This window comes from Canis lupus, chromosome 31, assembly GCF_003254725.2.
Source record: "Canis lupus dingo isolate Sandy chromosome 31, ASM325472v2, whole genome shotgun sequence".
Taxonomy (NCBI): domain Eukaryota; kingdom Metazoa; phylum Chordata; class Mammalia; order Carnivora; family Canidae; genus Canis; species Canis lupus.
This window is the reverse complement of record NC_064273.1, coordinates 30,004,285-30,020,519: the sequence shown is the minus strand read 5'-3', so window position 1 is coordinate 30,020,519 and position 16,235 is coordinate 30,004,285. Positions and strand designations below refer to the sequence as shown.

The 16,235-nt window shown below is 49.2% G+C and overlaps 1 protein-coding gene across 5 annotated transcripts in view; it reads left to right on the top strand.

Annotated features, from left to right (window-relative positions):
- Window positions 1-326: 326 nt before the first annotated feature.
- The window catches only part of RUNX1 (RUNX family transcription factor 1), a 253,945-nt gene continuing 238,036 nt past the window's right edge, over window positions 327-16,235 (top strand). For 2 of the 5 annotated variants that reach the window (XM_025449617.3, XM_049104775.1), the window contains exons 1-2: window positions 331-553; window positions 674-790. In XM_025449617.3, coding sequence (XP_025305402.1) covers window positions 733-790 — 58 coding nt within the window. In that variant the 5' untranslated portion in view covers window positions 331-553; window positions 674-732. Of the gene's footprint in view, window positions 554-673; window positions 791-16,235 lie in introns of all 5 variants that reach the window. The other 3 variants (XM_049104778.1, XM_049104777.1, XM_049104776.1) reach the window with 3 other exon arrangements.

The window sequence follows — 16,235 nt, the reverse complement described above, 5'->3', positions numbered from 1 at the left end:
ATAAGCAGCAATGAAATTGTTATCAAAATAATCGGTCGTTCCAAAAACCACAAATAACAACAACAGGACCCAAGTTGTACTAAATCAGCAAAGACCATCGATATAATAAGAGACTGAGTCACTTTTCTCTACAACCCCTCTCTTGCAAACTCTACTCGGCTATTTTCTTGCACAGCCTGGAGGAGGGCAGGTGGGGGGAAGGAAGGGCATGGCTCAGAAAGTTAAAAAAAAAAAAATTGACATCACTTAAGTCACATGGTTGGCAAGAACCAATTAAGATGGGCTGTGGAAAGGGGAACAGTTAAATTTGTAATTTGGGTTGTGTGAAAACTTCTTTGGGCCTCATAAACAACCACAGAACCACAAGTTGGGTAGGCTGGCAGTGTCAGAAGTCTGCGCCCGGCATAGTGGTCAGCAAGCAGGACGAACCACACTGACTGCAAACCACAGGGTTTCGCAGAGTGGTGAGCATCACCAACCCACAGCCAAGGCGCCGCTTTTTTTTTTTTTTTTTTTTAAATCTTGAACAATTTGAATATTTGTTTTCGCAAAGGTACCTTTTTTCATAGGGCTCGGGGAGCCCCAGAGGGATGGGGGGAGAAAAAAAAGGTGCAAGGAGCCATGGTTGGGCATGAGGTTGCAACAGTGACCTTTCTTGGTTTTCACTCCAAAGGTAAAAGAAATCATTGAATCCCCCGCCTTCAGAAGAGGGTGCATTTTCAGGAGGAAGCGATGGCTTCAGACAGCATATTTGAGTCATTTCCTTCATACCCACAGTGCTTCATGAGAGGTGAGTACGCTCTGGTCTTTTGATACCTACTTGGGCTCAGCTTTGCAGATAACGAAATGGCAGCCTGTTGGGACCCGGTGCTCGGAGCTGGGGCCGATTTCCCCGTCTGTTTTGTGGAAAGAATTCAAACGCGGGCGTATGATTACAAGGCTATTGGATTACTTATTCATCAGATGGCAGCTCTTCAGCAATGTTTTAATAAATACTTAGCTAAGCTGTTGAAGTGTTCGGTCGGTGTGTGAGAACTTTGTCAAGTGCAAGTAAGTTGGGCTGCTCCTGATTAAAGTCCTAGAGATTAGAGAGAGCTTGCAAAGGAGCTCTCCGGGTTTTGCTTCCTGCCCCTTTGCCTGCAAGGACTGTGGCTGAGTGTCCCCCACCTGGCCTGCCACCCGCCCCGCATCGCAGCCTGCCCCGGGCTCCAGGGGGCACATGTGCAGCTGGCCAGGGAGGGGGGGCCGGGGCCAGCGCGGGGCAGAGGCGGAGGGAGGCTGGCAGACACACGCTAGACCAGGCTGGGGACCTCAGGGGCCCAGTGGCAGCTCCGTTGTCCCCTAAAGGCAGAGAGAGCAGGAGACAGGCACATCTGTCTGCGTTACAACCACCCAGATGGGGCCGCGCTCCTCTTCCTGTGGCCTCCCGTTGCACAGAGGCAGCCAGCATCTTCTTTCAAGGGAAGAGGAAAAAAAAAAAATGCAAGCTGTCGTGTGCAGAGGTCTCTCTTGCAGAGAGCAATGAAGACGTTTCCTAAGTCAAGCGTTGTCGCAGCTCGGGTCATTAGATTGTGCGCTTCCTAATAGGAACAGCCAGTGCGGAAAACCCGTCTGCAGTTTTGCAAGCGGCCTCTCGAAATGTGCAAAGCTGCAGGGAGGCTACAGCCAGGAGTGTGTGGGTCCGTGTGTGCATGTGCCTTCTGCGTATCGCTGGTGGGAAAAGAGGGCCGTGCTTAAGCAAACAAAAATAATGACATAAAAATGTCATGAAGCCATCGCAGTGTGTCGGGGCACGCACTCTGACCAACGCCTGTGAAATGTGGCTTGATGGTTTGGCACAGCCGGCGTGGAGTGGGACGGGACGGGGGAATAATTAATTTTCTGGCTAGAAACTCGCGCGCGCACCCAAATAGTATCTGTGACTCATTATTTATTCATACAGCCAAATGAGCAGGGGAATGCAGAGGCCTGCCAGCCACTTTGTCACAACAAATGCTGTTGTGAATGCCACAGAGCCTCTGTGTTTCCGGGTCCCTGAAATGTAAAAACTTGACAAAGCTTGTGTGTGTGTGTGTGTGTGTGCGCGCGCGCGCGTGTGTGTGTGTGTGTGTGTGTGTGTGTGTGTGTTGAGGGTGGTGGGGGAGGATTTCAGGAGAAGGGGAAGAAAGCAAGTCATTAACCGATTCAAAGCTTCAAATTAGAGGGTTTGCAAGTGCTTCTTTACTGGCAGCTGAGGACATTTTAGTGAAGTTGAATCATGCGACGTGCGTGAGTCACACGTCCTTGCAGCCGCGCCGGGCTCCCGTGGCAGAGACGGCGGCCGCTGGTGAGAAGCTGTGAACTGCTCCCTGGCTGCATTTCCTCTGGGCCACGAACAAGAAAAGGAAGCAATATTTGTAGAATAACAGACAGAAAGATCTTCCTGCCTTTACTCTGCTTTCAATACCCTCCCGGCGATTATTGTTTCCTATTTTATCAACTCAGGAAGGCAGATGCAGGAAATTTGAAAACATTCCACCGGGCCCTAGATCGGACTGTGTGCGTGGAGCGGGGCTGCCTGTGAAGTTCGTTGTCCTTACTGGCCAGACAGCAGAGACGGGGAAGGGACCCAGGGACCTGCTCGAGCGCCAGGAAATAGAAAGCGCCCAGGCTCTGACGTGGCCCCTGTGCTGATGGAAGTCACCCAGCTGGCCCAGGTCAGGCAAAGGGGCAGTTTGCTTTCAAGGGAGCAGGTGCGGAGAGAGCCCCGAGAGCCCAATCGGGTCTCAGAAGGCCTGATGGAAAAAGGCCTTTTTGATTGTGCACCCCTTCAGCTCAGGAAAAGGAACTTGGGGGCTTTTATGATCTCTTACTTAATAATATCATATCGAGATTTAACGTCAGAGAACCAAAGCGAAATCTTGGCAATTTCCCAGTTAACTTTTATCAAGGTGATCCACCACTGCCCGGGTTAGGCATGCACACTCAGGGGCGCCAGAGAGGAGACAGCATGTCACTGCTTTTTTTTTTTTTTTAATTTTTATTTTTTAATAATAAATTTATTTTTTATTGGTGTTCAATTTGCCAACATACAGAATAACACCCAGTGCTCATCCCGTCAAGTGCCCCCCTAAGTGGCACTGCTTTTGGTGCCATTTGGGCCCCGCCTGAGAGCGTGCTGCTAGGAGAATCGCATCTGGTCACCTCCAACAGATTGTTCTGAGTTCTTAAACTGCATTCCCATAGACTGGCCATCAGTGGTGCTCAGGCTCACACTCACTCCTGGCTACGTATAATTTATAGTGAGTGCCCCCCCCCCACACACACACACCCACTGCAGCTAGGAGCTGGAGGGGGAAAACAACATCTTGTTTTCTTCCTGGGATGGTGTTTTATCAGTCCGTGCAATCCTCACAGAAGGAAACGCATAACTCATTTTGGGCGAGGTACCCATGTGAACCATGGGGGGTGGAGGGAGAGGCGTGAGACCAAGCACCCCATTGTTCCCTTGTGTGTGAGAGGCAAGCCAGGGTCTGAAAGAGGGCATGCAAAGCGAATGTGGTCAACCACAGAGAGCACCGCTCCTTTCCCACCACACCGCACCAGGCTCTCGCTTCGTTTGCTTGGGTGAGGAGGGAAGATGCGATGAAAATTGCCTGGGATGAACACCTGTGGTTCGCGACGGGACGTTCTTGCAGAACCCCAGCTCGTGTCCTCTCACGGGGTGCAAGGTGTCGGCCCGAAGAGCGGCGGTACGTGTGGAAAGGGAAAGCGGTGGCACACGTATACTCTTGCAAAATCCCTCAGGTAGCCTTGCTCTTAGAAGTGGCTTAGTGGTCTATGCAAAGCCTGAATGCTAATATGCCTCGGAGTTCCTAGAACCACAGGTAGAAATCTCAGCAAGGCTGACTCACCACTGTCTTCTTGGAGGTGTCTTTCAAAGGGAATGGCAGCCCTGAATGTATGAAGCGCGCTCCTCTGTTAGCATCCCCTCTGGCTCGACTGAAGAGTCGGGATCACAGAAAGCCATAGATTAAACCGGGTACCCATAGTTAAAATGCATGAGGCCTGTGTGATTTTTCTGGGGCTGCCATAACAACGTACCCCAGACCGAGTGGCTTAAGCCTCCGAAGCACCTTGTCTCAGGATGCTGGGGGCCAGAAGTCTCACGCAGAATCACCGTGTAGCTTTAATTATTGAAGGTTTCAAGGTGTCAGGAGGATTGGTTTCTTCCAAGGCCTCTCTCCTTGGCTCCTCTCTGTGTCCTCATGTGGTCTTCCCCCATGGGTGTCTGTGTCCCAATCTCCCCTTCTTATAAGGACACCAGACCTCTGGCATCCGATCTCATTTAGTAGCCATCACCTCTGTAAAAACCCAATCTCCAAACACAGTCGCGTTCTGAAGTGTTAGGAGTCAGGACTTCAACACAGGAATTTTGGAGGGGACGCGGGGCAGCCCACGACGTGCCTCTTAGCAGGTCTGACTCCCTCGGGCCCACAAGGACATGGTGCCCTTCTGAGCTGCTCTCCCAGATGTTGAAGAATCAGACCCGAGCCCCCTCTGTACAAAACGGAGCCTCATGTCTTCAAACTGCCCACGCATTTTGAAACTAAGAAAAAAAAAAGGTGCTAAAAATCCATCTAAAGTCATAATCACACCCTTCGCCATTTCGTTTCTTTGCACGCTAACAAACCTTTGGAAATGATGAAGCAATTCTGAAATGTTTAAGCTTTAAAAGAGCAGAAAGCAGTCTCCCAAAGAAGCCATGCCTGGGTTCTGCTCCCTGAAGCGGGATTGTCCCCGTATTTCAGAACCCTAGGGACAGAGGGGTTGGGGGGGGGGGGGACGGAGGAGGCCCTGCACCTGCTCACACACCGAGTGCAGGCGCAGTCAACAACCTGTAGCAGGAGCATCTGCAGAAACGGCCGCTGATCCAGGAGCTAAACTAGGCAAGAAGCCTTTGGGAGCTTTTGGAAAGAAATTAGTAGCTGGGAGATTCCTTTGTTCCCTTGAAATAGGTCTGAAGTGTGTGCTGAGAGAAGACCTGGGCCTGCAGTGAGAAAGTGAGGTTGGGTATGATGCGGAGGCCGCCACACACAGAGACTTTATTAGAACAACCAGGGTTTGGCTGGGCACAAGGTAGAGGACAGAGGCCTGGAGTTTATGGGAATAGGCGATGTTGGAAGAAGGGGGGTGGGGGGAGGCGGGTGGATGCGGAGCACACAGCCCAGTGATGATGGACTTCTCTTCTCCTGACTCCAACCAAGTAGTTTCCCTCTGCAGCCTCAGTTTCTCTTTTTTTAAATATTATTTTTTTAAAAATATTTATTTGTTTATTTATGATAGACATAGAGAGAGAGAGAGAGAGAGAGAGAGAAGGAGAGAGGGGCAGAGACACAGGAGGAGGGAGAAGCAGGCTCCATGCCGGGAGCCTGACGTGGGACTCGATCCCGGGACTCCAGGATCGCACCCTGGGCCAAAGGCAGGCGCCAAACCGCTGCGCCACCCGGGGATCCCCGAGCCTCGGTTTCCTAGTCCACAAAACGTAGTAGTAGTAGTTCCTCTTGGGAAAGTAGTTGTGTGGCCTGAATTAAGTAACCTGTGCAAAGAGCTCGGCACAATCCCACAAACGGGCAGTAAATGTTAGCCTTGGCTATCCATGTGGGGTGATCTCAGATGACACTGTGGGAATACAGAGGTCACAGGGTCCCAGAGGATGCCAGGGGAGGCTCCCTGGAGAAAGTGACACAGGGACTGGGGAAAGGAAAGGGTGGCCTTGGTGGAAGGGGGTACAGCCGTACAGCATGGGCAAAGGTCAAGTGGCAAGAACCCCAGTGGGCTGGGGGGGTGCTAAGTAAGTCAGCCTGATGGCTTTTCTTATGGGCAGGTCACCCTTGCTTTACCGCAAGGACCCACACAGAGGACGGAAGACGAGCCTGGGCCCTGGATAGAGCTCGGCTGAACAAGGGTAGCTTCTGAGTGTGGAGGTTATTGGGAACGTGTTGTGACCTCAATCTTGGCAGCTGTGTCTCCTCCTTGAGAGTCCCGGTGTCACTTTCTTTTCCTCAAAGTCCTTCTTAGAGTAAAAGCCATGTGCCCTTGGAGCACACGCGAGTCCTCCAGGCCACCAAGAGGCTGCCTGCTTCCGTGCTTCTCACGACATTTCTGATCCTGTACTTTTACCAAAGCCCAGAAGGGCAGCCCCCACCCCCCCCTCCCCCCTCCCCACCCCAACCCCGCTCCTCTGGTTGAGGGAGGCAGCAGAAGCCAGCACAGGAAGCTCGAGCTCATTTTCAGTTTCTCAGGTAGCTTCCTAGTGACCTAGATGAGTCATTAAATGTCTGTCTCTCCTTCGGGTTCTACAAAAGGGGCTAGTGATGTTCTGGACACGCTTGCCTCCGAGTTAACAGAGTTCCTGTTCGAAATCTTTGAACGCGCCAGAGAGCGACTGAGGCACATCACAAATGTTCACAGCTTCACAACACGAAGTGACTTTTTTTTTTTTTACTTTTAATTATTATTCTACTTCCTGATAGGAAATGGTCATCCGACCATTTCACCCACGCGAAGCATTTTTCCCACATTGGCTCAAAAAATGTTCCAACTCCTACTCTTTAGAGAATTCTCCAGAAGCTGCCCTGCTACCTGAACAAATATCACGATCTGCAAAACACTTTCCCTGCAGCTCTGGTTCCTTGAGGTCCCCCCATCCCTTAGCTTTGGTGCCACCAATTCCCTGCGTTACCCTATTTTGCTGAGTAAAATAAGCCTTAAGAAATGTGTCTTTCATGTCCTGTCCCTTACCCTTTAGAAAAAAAAGAAAAAAAAATGTCATAACTATGATGGCCCAGAGCTGTCAAAAGGAAGCTTTTCCTTTAAGAGCTTTACAGATCCTGAACATAACCAGGGAGAGCTTTAGGAGAACTAGGGGTGGTGGTTCCTGTACAGGAAACAGAACTCAAAAGCCTCAGGACACCTGCGTGGCTCAGTGGTTAAGCATCTGCCTTCGGCTCAGGTCGTGATCCTGGGGTCCTGGGATCGAGTCCTGCATCGAGCTCCCTGCAGGGAGCCTGCTTCTCCCTCTGCCTATGTCTCTACCTCTCTCTCTCTCCATGTCTGTCATGAATAAATAAATAAATAAAATCTTAAAAAAGAAAAAAAAATAATTCAAAACCCTCACTCAAAACCCTTTGGCATGCTGGAAAAGTCGGCTTGGTCACTCCTCTGGATTGCAGACTCCCCCCTTTGTCAGAGAGACACACCCTCATGCTCTCTCAGCTTTGTGAGTCTCTCGCTGTCCCTCTTCCCCTCTCGTCTCCTGATAACACCGAACGAGGCCGAGAAGGGAGAGAGGAGTTGAGATAGAGGAATGAGCCCTGAATCCAAAAGATGATGGCAGTGATGCATTTTACCACAGTGACATAAAAACGTGTAAAGCTCTTGCTAGGGTTTATCAGTGAGAATTAAGTTTGGCTGCGCATTTAGGAAAATCTGACTCTCGTGGCTTGGGTGGCTGGGTATTGGCTTGCCTCCTGTGGCAGGCAGTTCAGGAGCACGGCCCCACGGCTAGTTCAGTGGGGCCTGGATGCTCCTGTGTTTTGGCCTCAGATCTGTCCAGGCAGGAAGGAGATGCAAGGCCTCAACCCCTTCTCTTTGTGAGGCTCTTTTTCTTCAGGAAAGGAAGCCCTTCTCTGCAAACTTCCCCTTATATATCTTGTAGGCCAGACCCATGTCACAAGGCCTGTAGCTGGCAGGTGCCTGGGACAGAGGAGTTGTCTCTTTCCCGCCCTAAGAGCAGAGGAGAGCAGAGGGGAAGGGAGCTGGACCTCCGTGCAGCATCTGCTATGACAGCCAAAGCTGCTTCTAGACCGACTGCCTCCCGATGACATCTCATCTCATTTGTCCCAACCCTTTCCGTGTCAGCAGTGCCTTGAAAATACACACAGAGAAACCCCGAATTCTCTAAGTTGTGGATGGAAGGTCAGGGTGGGGCAAGGCGATATTTATTCCTGCTTTACTGACAGCAAAACAAGCAAGAGATGGGATGGGGCAGGGCCGGGAGCTGCTGAATGGAGTCGAGGCCACACCTATGTTCTTTGCCAAAGACAGGATCACATTTGCCTCCCCTGCGAGAGAAGAAAGGCACACAGCGTCTTGTCCACAGGCATGTTGCTCGTATAAGAGCCACCACACCTGGCCTTGGAGCTGGCGTATCTGCCTGTAACTGGAAATAGCTCACTTTTCCCTGGCCCTCACTCTTCTGCATCCTCAAACCCCATGGCCCAACACCCCACAACTTTATTTATTTATTTTATTTATTTATTTTTTTTTTTTTAAAGAGAAAATCCTTTTCTATGGAATTTCTTGAGAGGGCATTTATTCCTTTTAAGTTGCCCTCCTTAAACTCTACTTCAAGATATTTTTATCTTTGATGGAACTATGAGAGCCAGATAATAACCCTCTATCTAGGAGATAGAGCACTTATTCCCACCTTGTATTTCTGCAAGTGATAGATTATTTCTACTTCATAATGACTGGCCCTGTCTGCTTCCTCAGTTCCGATGCAGAGCTATCTCCCTGCAAGTCAATGCTTCATTAAGACCATATATATTTTTTTTCAGTTTCTCCGTGACATGTGAAATAACATAAATCTTTCATTTTGTTGTGCTGTAAGATCGGTGCGTGCTTAGAGAGTCATTGATTTTGTGTATGCCAATGTCCTCGCGGTCCATGGTCCACATGTGTCTATTTTCACATGGACTCCTTTCTCAATAGCGTGCTCTCCCAGGCATTTTAGGAGCCCAAATGTAAAAGGTCACCCAAAACAGAAATCTTAGTTGGCTAGTTAGGTTTACCCAACGGCTCTCCTGATTTTAAAACTGATGCTTCTTTGTATAAACTCGCAGTCCATGCTAAATTGATTCTAAATCAAGGACTCGACTTGCCAAATCTTGAAACCCTTTCAATTGAAAGAAAGAACTACATGATGGCTCTGACATTTTGCAAAGCTTCTACTTTACCTTCCTTGCTAGCTATCCTGGTATTTGAGATGTCCTCTGCAAAGACTACGACCCCTAAAAAGAATCTTTTCTGATCTCTGATGGAGAACGAAATCGTAAGACAAGCGATCAATCCAGTATAGCCTGGAAGCAGGACTTGCAAGACTTGCTTCCAAAGCAAGGCTCTGTCTCTCCCTTTCCTTGAGAGCTATATTAGTTCTGAACAATGCTTAGGTTCTTCTGGAGATGTATAGGATTTCAGACAGTATTTTTTCCATTATTAGATCTTAAAGAAATATCTAGAAAATATTACAGTCAGTTTGCCAGATAAGGGCATGTTTAAAAGAGCAAATGAATCACTTAGAATCCCATACGTACTGCATGGTACTCTGTGGTCACGGGCCACCCTGGAGCGAGCTTCCTAAGGGAGGCTAAACAGGTTGTCAGAGCTGCTCTCTCATTGCTCAAGGTAGAAGCAATCTCCTTTTGCAATGCAAAAAATTTTAGCACACATATCCTTCAATGGTTATTTTTTATTTTAGCCTCAAAATGTGCAAAAGCGGGATGCCCGGGTGGCTCAGTGGTTGAGCGTTTGCCTTTGGCTTAGGGCATGATCCCTGGGGTCCTGGGATCGAGTCCTGCATAGGGCTCTCTTCGGGGAACCTGCTTCTCCCTCTACCTATGTTTCTACCTCTCTCTGTGTGTCTCATAAATAAAGAAAAATTTTTAAAAATCTTTGCTAAGGAGAAGTTTGATGAACTGAAATACATTGGCCTGGGGCCATTATTTTTTCTGGGATCAGTTTTAACACCAACCGCAATTTGCTGCCCTTTATCACATAGTTTCTACTGACCTTTGAACTACGTGCACCAAGCCCCTCATTCCACACTGTGTGCCGGCAGCCTCTGTGCAGCCCCATCCACCTCCCCAGCAGTCATAGCTGGACTTGACACTGACCCACTTTGCAAGCGCATAATGTGTAAAAATCAGGAACTGCGTATATGTATAAAACCCATGCGAATGGGTTACAAGCAAACTGCTACGAGGAGGTCAAGGACCGCTGCTCCCTGGCAGAGAAATTGGGGACAGTGCCGTCATCTCTGGAGGGCAAGCCTTTGTGAGCCCCCTCCAGCCCCCTTCCTGGAGCATCTGGCAGCCCCAGACCTGCCCATGGGGGTTGCATGCTGCCCCCTTCCTGCCAGGCTGGAGGGACTGGGGGGATCCCAGCAGGGTGAGGGCAATCCCTTCACCCTAGTTTCCAAACAGCCCCCTCTCCTCCTGGACCTTCCTCCTCCCTCTATCCCTGATGGTTCTGGCTTTCCCAAACCACTTTTGATCTTCTGATTCCTCTTGGATTGAAGCAGACCAAGTTCCCCCCAGGCACCCCAGTTTGGGGGGGGCTGTATTTTTTTAACGACACCCAGTTCCCCACCTGTTCCTCCCTTTTCCCATGCTGCCAACTTCTAACCGCAATAGTGACTCTGTGCTTGTCTGTTTAGTTCTGTGTATAAATGGAATGTTGTGGGGGAAAAAAAATCTGGAGGATCTGTGAGGAAGGAAAAATAGTTCTATGCTTCAGGAGTCTTCTCTCCTGTCCCAGCTTTTACATAATACGGTGGGAATGGGATGGGCGGTGGCCGGGGGCGGGGGGGTGGGGGGGGGGGAAATGAAATTACATAAGCTCCTGACAGGTGTGAACAGAAACTCAAGCTCCAACGTTACTATTATTGAACCTACTGTTTGTTTATAAAGATCAGAATCGGGACGCCTGGGTGGCTCAGGGGTTGAGAGTCTGCCTTCGGCCCAGGGCGTGATTCTGGAGTCCCGGGATCGAGTCCCAAATCGGGCTCCTTGTGGGGAGCCTGCTTCTCCCTCTGCCTGTGTCTCTGCCTCTCTCTCTGTGTCTCTGTGTCTCTCATGAATAAATAAATGAAATCTTTAAAAAAAAAATAAAATAAAGATCAGAATGGCTGTTACTCCCCAAGTTCTAGAGCAGAGGAACAATTATTAAACAAATATTAGGACTGTGCAGGGGGGGTGGGGTCATGTGAGGAGGTACAAATGCCAACAATGGAAATTGTATTCAGCTGTCAATCACCCAACCTCATTGCTTCATATTTTTAAAAAAAAGAAGTTATGCCTCCCATACATTTCCCACTTCCCACTGAGTTGTGTTCCAAAGAGCTCATTGTATCAGAAAGATGGGTGAATCTGTTTAAATAACAAATGAACGATGAAACATGATCCTGTATGAGGCTTTCTAAGTTACTCCTGCATATAGTTCTCTATTGCCCTATGCAGTGCCAGTTGGCATTTGAAACTATGTAACCATAGACGTCTCTAAATGCAATTGTATGTATCATAGATGATACATAGTATACTCTCTCTCTCTGCCTTAGGGCCCCAGAGACATTCACCTTTCCAAGGTGTCACAGCTGGTCAGGACCTGAGTTAGAACCAGCAGCTGGATCTGCTTGGCTCCTGTCCCCCCTGCCCGCCCCGAGTTTTGGAGACACTGGACATAGGAGGCAGATTCCACTTGGGGTTCTCTGATTAGCAGACACCTCTCTTAATCCTCCTTAATTACTCTTCTCATCGGTCAGACACCACAGCCCTTTACAGGCTAAATCCCTTTCATTGTGGGGAAACATCAAGTCGAGCAGTTTATAGGAGCCCGCGGCTTAGGGGCACATTAGGAATGAATCTCTCTGCAGAAGCGCCTCCTCTGCCCTGGTGTGATTTGGATGTTCTCGCTCACTCTGTGGTTTGAATGTTCTTTTTTTTTTTTTACCCAACACACCCAGCCATGCCTTAGGTAAGCTACCCACCACATACCCAGGGCCCCCTTAAGCAATTTTAGGGTTAACCAGGTTGGTTTTAATGAGAGTCTCTGGTGAAATCTGAATAACCAGAGGAACTACAAGTGTGCATGTTCACCCAGAGGGGTGAGAGATGGCTTTGGCCAACGCTGCCAGCCCCCAGCTCTCGAAGGAACCCCCGGGAAGTGCGAGAATGCCATCTTCCCGCAAGATTTGAACCCAGGCTACACCTCCCATCAGGGATATATGTCCTCACAGCACTCCTGATTCAAAGCACCCATCCTCTCAAGCAGCTTCTCTCGAGAGAAATAAAGGCTTTTTCCTCTCTTGCTCTTTCTGTCTCTCTTGTGTGCACATCCACGTGCACACACACACACGAACACTCCCAGAGACTCACGTTAAAAATCCGTGTGCCTTAGAGAACCCGCTGGGATTTCTTCCCCTGGTGTACTGAATTGGACAAAGCTTTTCATAGGTGGAACAGGAACTTCTGAAAGTCGAGTCATTTCCAAAGTCTTTTGATCATGTGACATACAAATAAAACTTAATTAACATGCCTCAGAATCTATGCATAGTTATTTACTTATAAATGACATGCCTGTAGGACCATACTGATGTAATTACGGTGCATGCCTTATTAAACACATCCTAAAAATAAGATGCACCTAAAAGTGCAAGTTGTGATGCTTCTTCTTCCCCCTCCAAGAATACCTCAATTTGACACCGAAAGTGTCCAGATACTTGCTACCAGGGACTCAGCTTCTGCAAGCACACCTGTATTCTTTCATCTGGAGGCTTCGATTGATGTTTAAGCATAAACTTCACTCCAGAAGGAATCATGTGTGCTTGACCGACCACCAGGCCCTTTTCGGTGAGCTGTCTCTGATAGGGAGACCAGAAATACAGGCCTGGCCAGAGGGTGTGGGTCATGGGGCAGGGAGCCCAGGGGATTGGGGTCAGGGGGGTGGTTTCTATCCTGTCACCAGCACTTACTACCCGTGTGAATCGAAGCCAACTACCCAGATCTGCAAATTCCAACTTTCTCATCGGTAAAGTGGGTGCAGTGATCCCTACCTTGGATGGCTGTCAAGAGGATTTGAGATGAAATGTATGAAGCAGTGGACACGTAGAAGAAGGTGTACAGATCAGAGGCTACGGCAGGAAAGTAACCTCTGCTAAGCCCAGAACATGGCCCTGTAGCTGTGCCAGGAGCCAGGTATGTGCTAGGATGCACAATTGGGTCGACTTCTCTCACCAAGTGGCAACGCATTAATGATCTTAGTGCTTCTTGGCAGAGGGCTGAGCTTACCAGCATTAAGCTGATCAGAGTAAAGCTGTTATTTATTGAGCATAAACTATGCACCACCACGGCATGGTGCCAAGCATTTTCTTCTGTTAGCTCATTAAATTCTTCTCACAAACCTATGAGTAGGAATTCTCATTACTAATCTGGTTTTATTGAGGGAAGTGTGGCGTGCAGAAGTTGGTTAACCTGCTTGAGGTGAGGCTGCTAGTCAGTGAGGGAGCCAGGTACAGATGGAGGTGTTCACGGCAGAGCCCACGGTCCCCCTGTAGGGAGGTCACCATTGTCTTGGTCTGAGTCCCTGGACAGCAGGTGACACTGTGTGTGTTGGGGATGGGAGGGGGGGCAGGTGGCTGAACCTCAGGTGGCTTTAAGCTGCAGCACCCCCCGTGGTCCAGAATGGCTTACATGACATTGGACACACTCAGTGGCTGGAGGTCCCTCCCATCGACGTCAGAGCTGCTCTTACCCACTCCTTTTATCATCATGGCCCCACCCCCTCAGAGCTGCCCCCAAGGGAGATATTCATGTGACTCCATGGCAGTCCCCAAGAGACAGTGGTGGTGCTCAAACCAGAGTGTGAGCCAGAAAGACCTGTTCTCAAGATGGTAGTGAGATGCTGGTTTTGGGTGGGGAGAAACCATCACTAAGTCTTTCTTCCCAACCAGTTGTCTTAATCTATCAGTTTGGGAGTCCATCAGGGATAGCGTTCTAGTGAGACAGGGGGGCACTTTCCAAAAACTCTTAAGAGACACTCACTCTTGAGATCAGGTAAGGCTGGTCCTGCATGCTGGCATGACCTTGAGAGACAGCACCCCCTTATATTTGTGTCCCAGCTGCCTCTCTTTCTCCACCCTGGTCCCTGTCCAGGGGCCCATATATAGAACCTAGAGAAGGATATGGACAGTCATCAGGGGCCTCACACCTGAGTTCATCCTTTAGGAAGCCCCCCAGAGCCTGCCCTGTCATGACGCCGACCTTGGCCAGGGTTTCCAGTGAAGGTCCCAGCAAAGACTCCTATCCAGTTATTCCCATGGTTGACATAAAAATTCTCCCCGGAAGCAATTGACTCACCTCAGACAGCAAGCAATGGCTTCAATCCCTCCTGTAAATAGGACCCTCCACATCACCAGGGCCCAGTTGCACAGCAAGAGACCCACTCCCTGGTGAGCCTTTGAGAGCAGTCTCTCCATCCTTCAGCAGGAACATTTGTCATTTCAAAAGTCCGTGCCACCAGTCCTCTGACATCATTACAAATCCTGTTTTCAAGTAGGTGGGTTTGAGGTTTTCTTTTTCTCTTTAACCTTATTTGTATAAAAGGCATGTCTCATCTTATTATCCCACAACCAGTACCACAGAGTCACAGAAAGTTCCTTCCCTTTCTCCTTGGGCTCCACGTGGCAATGGCCGCAATAATTAATTACATTTCCCCCCAAAGCCAGCTCACAGCCGGTGAGAGGCCCCTGCTCACGTAGAATCGCGGGGAGCCCGCCAGGCTCTAATTGCTGCTGTGCAAACATCTTAATGGGAACAAATTAAAAGGCGCTCAAGCTAATTATTCTCCACAATAAAAAATAATAGTAAACTAATAAAGCTCCTTTGGAAAGGTGATTCTATATTACCTCAAAAGAGTTGCTTTGCTTGTGCGGAGTGTGCAATTGACAGGGAAATAAAAACTCCACGGAGTACACTAGAGATGATATTTTGGGAATTCTTGTGACTCAGAAAACGCCCGTGAGTGCTTATTTAGGGCCATCTGCACACACTCCCGGGCCTGCCCCACTCCCTGGCCCCGCTTCCCTTCCTCCCTCTTCACTCCTCTGTCTTTCTTCCATGATCTCAACTTGACCTTCAGCCAGGCTCTGGATCTTGCTGGGGAATCCTGGCCCCCAGGCCCACAGTGACCCCCAGCTCTGAGGCACAAGCTGCCCCGGTCAACAAGTCAGGTTAGGCTCGAGCCCATCATTCACACAGAAGCAGCCAGCATTGTTTCAAACAGCATCATCTATCCATTCCATGTTTCAGTAAAGATCATGCAGCCGGAAGAAGTAGAAGGGTCCTTGGCGTCCATCTCCAGAGATGAGCCTGGGCAGCTCCAGCTGTTGGGCTTGATGGGGTCTGGACCAAGAGGATGAGAGGGAGGAGCCCCCACCACCCCCACCAGGCTCAGTCAGGTCACATACCCTCTGCACTATTGCTGGGAAGGGTTCCAGTTTGTGTGTCAGGTGACAATTAAGTTTCATCACTGCTTAGTAATGAGAAGGACAAGCAACATTCACCAGGTGCTTACAAGGCATCAGGCACGTTGCCACCATCATCCCTTTTAACAGAAAGCCTTATAAGTACAGCTCTTAATCCCCATTTGATAACAATAAAAAAAGATACATGAAGCAAAGCTAGGTTAAGAAAACAGCCCAGGCCACAGGGCTGGTGGGAGACAGAGCCCAGCTGGAGTGTCTCTGGTTTGCTCCCTCCTACCCCATGAGGAGGCTGGCAATGGATGCAGCCTATGGGATCCGAGTGCCTCTTCCAAATACGAGCTCTGCCTTTTCCGCTGAGTCACCTTATGTAGACTGCTTACCCTCTCTGGGCCCCCTCTCCTCATCTAAACAGTGTGATGATGCTCATGCTCACCTGACAGGTTACTGTGAGGACTAAGTTAGGAATACCAGAATGCTGCCTGACAAGTGCTAAACTCTAGTTGAATTTACCTGTGGTAATGGCTTTCCCTGCCCACGTGACTTGCCTTTTTTTTTTTTTTTAAGTAAGATACAATTCTGCTTGATTTTCCTATTTTCCTCTCTACACACCATGGCAAGCCAAATATACAATGTGAACCCAAATTCTGGCATTCATGTGAACACAGATGAGCGTCTAATGCATCCTTGGGGATCGGATTTTACTCCCCACAGCAAGTGGCTGAAGTATGGGACGTAACATGGAGCATGGGAGAGGAGCCTTTGGCTGACTTGGAGTCTGGGCTCCGGGCTGTGTGCACCTTGCACTGTGATCCTCTGCTCCCCGTCCCACATGTATAATGAGAGGGCAGGTGTTTGAGACCCTTTGGTTCTGATGTTCTAAGTGAAAGGCATCATGCAGCTGAGAATTTGCCTTCCATTAACTGTGTGCACAGCT